Here is a 5656-nt window from a genome sequence, read left to right as displayed (position 1 = left end):
AAAACAAAGTGGTAGAGTGCTAGCCTGGAGCACAAAAGCTCAGGGGCAGTACCCAAGCCCTGAGTTCAAGCCCATGACTAAAAAAAAAGGAAAAAAGTAGAGGGCACTGTTATGAGTTGGGGGTATAGCTCTCAGCAATGTGCAGAAGGAGAGAGCATCTTTACCCTGGACAGGAACCTGGCCGTGCAGGTGTGAGACTAACCTGAGTCTCCATCACATGGAGCCACTCTGGCCTGGCTTCAGAAACTCCCACCAATACCATATCTTTTTAAACTCACCTGTGAGATGGGGTAAGGAGCAGGAGCTTGTGGAAGCGTGGGCATGGGAGTTAAGTGAGATAACTGCAGGTTCTGGGCTCACCGCCTACTGTGTGGAGCTGCTATTGGGCATACAAAGTCGCTATGATGATGGTCCTATTCTCAGGAGTTGCTAGCAGGGTCAGTAATAGCCATGGAATAAAATACCTGCTACCATGATTTGAAAACAATGGCCTGGGGTCACTGATCAACTTGTGGGGCTTTTTCCCTCTATCCCTAGGAGAAGGGAGTGTTGGTTCTTTCTTCATCAGGCCAGAGATGCCTCTCTTTGGGAATATATTCAGTCCGAAGAAGACACCTCCTCGGAAGTCTGCTTCTCTCTCCAACCTACATGCTGTGAGCATGGGTCTGGGGCCCAGCATGGTCTCACTGGGGAGGATGGGCCCCAGTGGCATCCTTGTAGGGGGGGTCTAGAGTTAATGGGAAAGGAACTGGGACCAGGGCTCGTGTTCCATGGCCTCTGATGCCATCAACTGTTTCACCCACAGTTGGACCGATCCACTCGTGAAGTGGAGCTGGGACTTGAATATGGAACCCCCACTATGAACCTGGCAGGGCAAAACCTGAAGTTTGAAAATGGCCAGTGGGTAGCAGGTAGGCTGCATTTCCTGCCATTTTGGTCAACAGAATGACAAATGGATAACCCACTCCCCCCTTAACTCCTGCCTGTGGTTCCCTAGACACAGGGATTAGTGGGGGCGTGGATCGGAGGGAGGCCCAGCGCCTCCGCAGGCGGAATCAGCAGTTGGAGGAAGAGAACAATCTTTTGCGGTTGAAGGTGGACATCCTGCTGGACATGGTGAGACTCCCCTCTCCTCCAGGCCAGCAGGGCTCGAGGAGGACCCAGCGGTCTTTGAGAACGTGAGCTGCAGCTTGCAAGGGGCGTCTTTCTAACAGTGTGCATTGCTTACAGCTCTCAGAGACCACGGCTGAGTCCCACTTAATGGAGAAGGAACTGGACGAACTGAAGAGCGTGGGCCGGAGGAGGAAGTGAAGGCTCTCAAGGGAGCACCCCCCCCCGGGGAGTAGGATGTGGCTGAGCCAGTTGTTTGGTGCAGGCACACTGGTGGAGTTGGTCCTAGGAGGTGGGCTGGCAGGGGCCGGGGGAGGGTGTTGCGGGGAAGTGGGGGACATTGGATGGAGGAAACCGAGATGCCAGACCAGGGCAGTCACTAGAACAGCACCCAGCTGCGCAGCCCAGGGCTGCCAGGCCGCATGCAGGCCCCAGGTGCTAAGCCTTTGAAAGGGTCATACCCAACACATGTGAGCATACAACTGCACAGGTCCTAGAGTCACCCCAGCGGGTGGACTCTGTGGGAAACGCAGCCGCACCTCATCTTCTCACCCCATATGCTGGTGTTTGGGGTGTGACACCAGTCCCAGAGAGCCCTATATCTGGGATCTGGCATGAGCAACTCTCCTGGTACTGTGCCCCCCCCACCCCAAGACACTCCCTACCCTTAAAAGAATACTCACCCCCAGGTCCACAACCTCCCCTGGCTTCAGCGACACAGCAGGGCAGGCCTGAGGCACATTGTAGTTCTGTGTTATTTTCTTGTTTGTATATTTTTTAATTAAATGGTGTTAAAGAATTTCTGTGTAGGCTGAAGAAAGTAGCATGGGTGGCTCCAGGCACATCTAGACTGAGTAGGGGCTCCATGGCAAAGTGTTGGGCCAGCACTTGGGGGGATGAGGGAAGCAGAGGTAACAGAAGCCCGGATTCTCTACTTCCTGTTGCTTACTGAAAGAGTTCTTAAAGCAGCTTGAAGGAGAGCACTGGGGAAGGCTGACCGGGAGAGGGAAGTCTTCTGTGCTCACAAGCCTATCTTCCCGTTTTAGGGTGGTAGAACTGGCCCTTGAGCACAGCAGGCAAGAACTGGTTGACAGGCAGGAGCCAGCGCCTGGGTTGGAGTGGGTGGCCTCTAGCTGGAGCAGAATCCACTTGTGAAGTTGGGGTGGGTGCTGGGGTTGGGCAGCACAGAAATCACCAAATTCTGCTCACTCAGCAAGCCCTACGCTGTACAGCTGCCCACAGCCCACAGCACATGCTGCTTGGGGTCCCTGGCTTCAGGCCCCCCCCCCCGCAAGGTGCCAGAGGTGGTGGTGATGGAGCAGGTATCTGTGTCCTTGTGACAACTCAATGCTCCCTACCTAGTGCTTGTGAAGCCCCCAGTGCTTTAAACTGGGGGCTGCTTGTATGGTCGCAGTTTCTGAATCCCTATTGCATCTGGTCTGGGCTCCGTCCTTTGCACCATCTTTTCCTCTCAGCCCTGTGCTCAGTGAATACTGTCCTCCTGCCTGTTTGCACTAAGGCTGCAACGTTCACAACCATTGTGGAAGCTGGTGTAGGACCAGAGCCCACCGTGAGCGAGGCCAGGCTGCCTCCATGGGGCAGTCTGCCCTGCTACCAGCAGAGCGCTGCTGGGGATGGACAGAAGAACAGAATTGACTTCCGCCTGTAGCCTCACTTCCTGATCCAGGACACTGTTCAACACAGAAGAAAAAGCATCAGGGTTGGGAAGGTGGCTCAGTGGTAGAGTGCTTGCCTCGCATACAAGAGGCCCTGGGTTTGATCTCAGCACCACATAAGCAGAAAGAGCCTGAAGTGGCGCTGTAGCTCAAGTGGTAGATCGCTAGCCTTGAGCTGAAGAGCTGAGGGACAGTGCTTAGGCCCCAAGTTCAAGCCCCACGACTGACCAAAAAAAAAAAACAAAACATCACACATGGTGTGTGTCTTCAGGTGCAGAAAACTGAACAACTGAGTTTGCTTATACCCAAGCCAATAACTTGAGCAACCATTCATTGAGCACCTTCAATGCTGGACACTTAATTCTCAGGAAAACTCACGTTTTTCATCTTTTTTGTGTTATCAGTCCTGGAGTTTGAACTCAGGGTCTGGGTGCTGTTCCAAGCAATTTTGCTTAAAGCCCAGCGCTATACAACTTGAACCACAGCACCACTTCTGGCTTTTTTGGTTATTTGGAAGTAAGAGTCCCACAGACCTTCCTGCCCAGGCTGCCTGTGAACTGCAATCCTCAGATCTCAGCATCCTGAGTAGGTAGGATTGCAGGTGTGAGCAACTGGTGCCTGGTTCATCATCATTATTATTATTATTATTTTAGCTGAAGAAACCAGCCAGGACAGGCACTAGTGGCTCTCTCCTGTAATCCTATTAAGAAGGCGAAGAGCTGAGGATTTTGGTATGATGCTAGCCTGGGCAGAAAAATCTGTGAGATTCTGATCTCCAGCTAAGCAGCAAAAAGCTAGAAATGGAGGTGTGGCTCAAGTGAAAGAGTGCTAACTGTGAGCAAAGAAAGCTGAGGGAGGGTGCAAGGCCCAGAGTTTAACCCCAGGACAGCATGCACACGCGTGTGTGTGCGCGCACACACACATACACACACACACACACACACACGGAAAGAAACAGCCAGGCCCAGACTTTAACCCCAGGACAGCACACGTGCGCGCGTGCGCGCGCACACACACACGAAAAGAAACAGCCAGGCCTGAGAGCTGGCCTCAGTTGGAGCACTTGTTTGTCACAGTGATGTGGATCCTCTCTCCCCATGACTGGCACCCTGCAGAGCCAGAGCCAGGTACCCTACGCATGCTGGAAGATATGGGGCAGTTCCACAGTGAAGGACTTGGTCAGAGTGAATGTGATGATTCCTGGGTGAAAACGGCCAGGCTGCGGGTAGTAGGATGGCAGAAGGAGGTGACATCGTCTGTGTGAATATGAACCCCTGATGCAGCCTACCAGTCTGTGGATGAAGTTGGGTATGAGGCAAGTCAATGAGCCTGTTGATTAAAGTACCTAAAAGGAAAGAGGAAATAACCAATCATGTCACCTTGTTTCCCTTTCGTTTAGGAAGGTTTTGGGGGTTTTTTCCTTGTGAGAACATACATGTTCATGATTTTTTCCTTCTTAGTCATATATTCTGGCTAAAATTCTCCCTCAAAGCCCTTCTTAACCAAAACCAGTGCTTACAGAGAACCCATGTACATAGTATGTTCCTTGACATGATCTCTCATAATGACAACAGTGTTGTGAAGTTTAATGCCAAGCTGGATTAGGGAAGGGCTGTCACGAGGAATGGAAATAGAAATGTCTGTGGGTAGGAGTGAGTGCAGTATTACATAATCATCAGGACATTGTGTAGCCTGAGTCCTTTACAAGGTGCTCCAGATGTTTGGCTGTGCTTGTACAGCCTGTATTATGGCGGGGCTCACAGCTGTCATTAGATTTCCAGAGGGACTCACATAACCCCTATCCTGCAACTATCACTCACCAGTTCCAAATACACACACACACACACACACACACACACACACTCCCCTCATAAAGAGGAAATGACACACACACACACACCCTCCCCTCATAAAGAGGAAATGACACACACACACACACACACACACACCCTCCCCTCATAAAGAGGAAATGTAGATAGAAATCATGGGCCTGAGGGAAGGAGAGGAGGCAGGGGCATCACACTCACTCGCTGGTGCCTAACATGTCACCTTCACTTTTTCCTTGAAGCCTTCGGCAAGGTTGCATTTCTCTAGTCCTCCTTTCCATTCCTGCCTGTCAGTGTCCCATTCCACAGAGCTGGTCCTCAGCCTTCCGTTCTGCCTGCTCTAGATCATCCCATCTGCCTGAGTTCTGAACATTGCACTTCATGATTCGTGTGTGTATGTGTGTCTGTCTGTTGGTCCTGGGGCCTGAACTCAGGGGGTGGGCACTGTCTGGAGGTTTTAACAGGAGCCACGGCTCCACCTCTGGCTTTGAACTGCGATCCTCCTATCTCAGCCTCCTGAGTTGCTAGGACTAACAGGCGTGAGCCGTGGGCGCCTAACACATTTCAAAACAGTGGTTAGGGTGGTTCATGGGCACTCGTATTCTCATTTCTCCTAATTCTGGAAAAACGACCAATAAACGTTTAGATTGACCCGCTTAGTGCTACCAAGTCCCAGACCCTGGACTGGCTTGCACGTGTCGGTCCCTCAGAGGGTTTCTGGGCCCGCGGGGTCGCAGTACAGGCGGAGGCAACGCGGGTTGTGGCACCAGCGGCCTGACGACCTGCGGTCGGAGGACCCGCGGCCGGGGACGCCACTCTGTCCCCGTCTGCGTCTCGTTCCCGGAAAGACGCTCTGCCCGCCGCCGGGCCGCGCTCGCCTGCTCCCTTCCGCTTCCGGTGTCCCATACAGCCATGGCCGCCGCCGCCGCCGCCGGCGCTGGGGAGCCCGTGTCCGCCGACGAACTGCTCCCGAAAGGCGACGCGGAGAAGACCGAGGAGGAGCTGGAGGAGGAGGACGACGACGAGGTACGGGCGACCCGCAAG

The 5656-nt window shown here is 53.1% G+C and overlaps 1 protein-coding gene across 1 annotated transcript; it reads left to right on the top strand.

Moving 5' to 3' along the window:
• The first annotated feature begins 176 nt into the window (after positions 1 to 176).
• Cby1 (chibby homolog 1 (Drosophila)) lies at positions 177 to 1891 on the top strand. The gene is made up of 5 exons (XM_013037049.1): positions 177 to 290; positions 538 to 653; positions 806 to 911; positions 998 to 1116; positions 1231 to 1891. The coding sequence occupies exons 1-5, from the start codon at positions 218 to 220 to the stop codon at positions 1309 to 1311; spliced, it is 495 nt and encodes a 164-aa protein (XP_012892503.1). The 5' UTR covers positions 177 to 217; the 3' UTR covers positions 1312 to 1891.
• Positions 1892 to 5656: the final 3765 nt, after the last annotated feature.

Source organism: Dipodomys ordii, unplaced genomic scaffold (genome assembly GCF_000151885.1).
Source record: "Dipodomys ordii isolate 6190 unplaced genomic scaffold, Dord_2.0 Scaffold3482, whole genome shotgun sequence".
Lineage (NCBI taxonomy): Eukaryota > Metazoa > Chordata > Mammalia > Rodentia > Heteromyidae > Dipodomys > Dipodomys ordii.
Note: the sequence above shows the minus strand (reverse complement) of the source record. Positions and strands in the feature narration are given on the sequence as shown.

Bases quoted from the DNA above. Each gene is read 5' to 3' on its own strand.
- Cby1 (XM_013037049.1), top strand. From the start codon at position 218: ATGGAGCCACTCTGGCCTGGCTTCAGAAACTCCCACCAATACCATATC. The intron at 654-805 runs GTGAGCATGGGT...TTTCACCCACAG, and splicing joins CTCTCTCCAACCTACATGCT to TTGGACCGATCCACTCGTGA. The intron at 1,117-1,230 runs GTGAGACTCCCC...CATTGCTTACAG, and splicing joins TGGACATCCTGCTGGACATG to CTCTCAGAGACCACGGCTGA.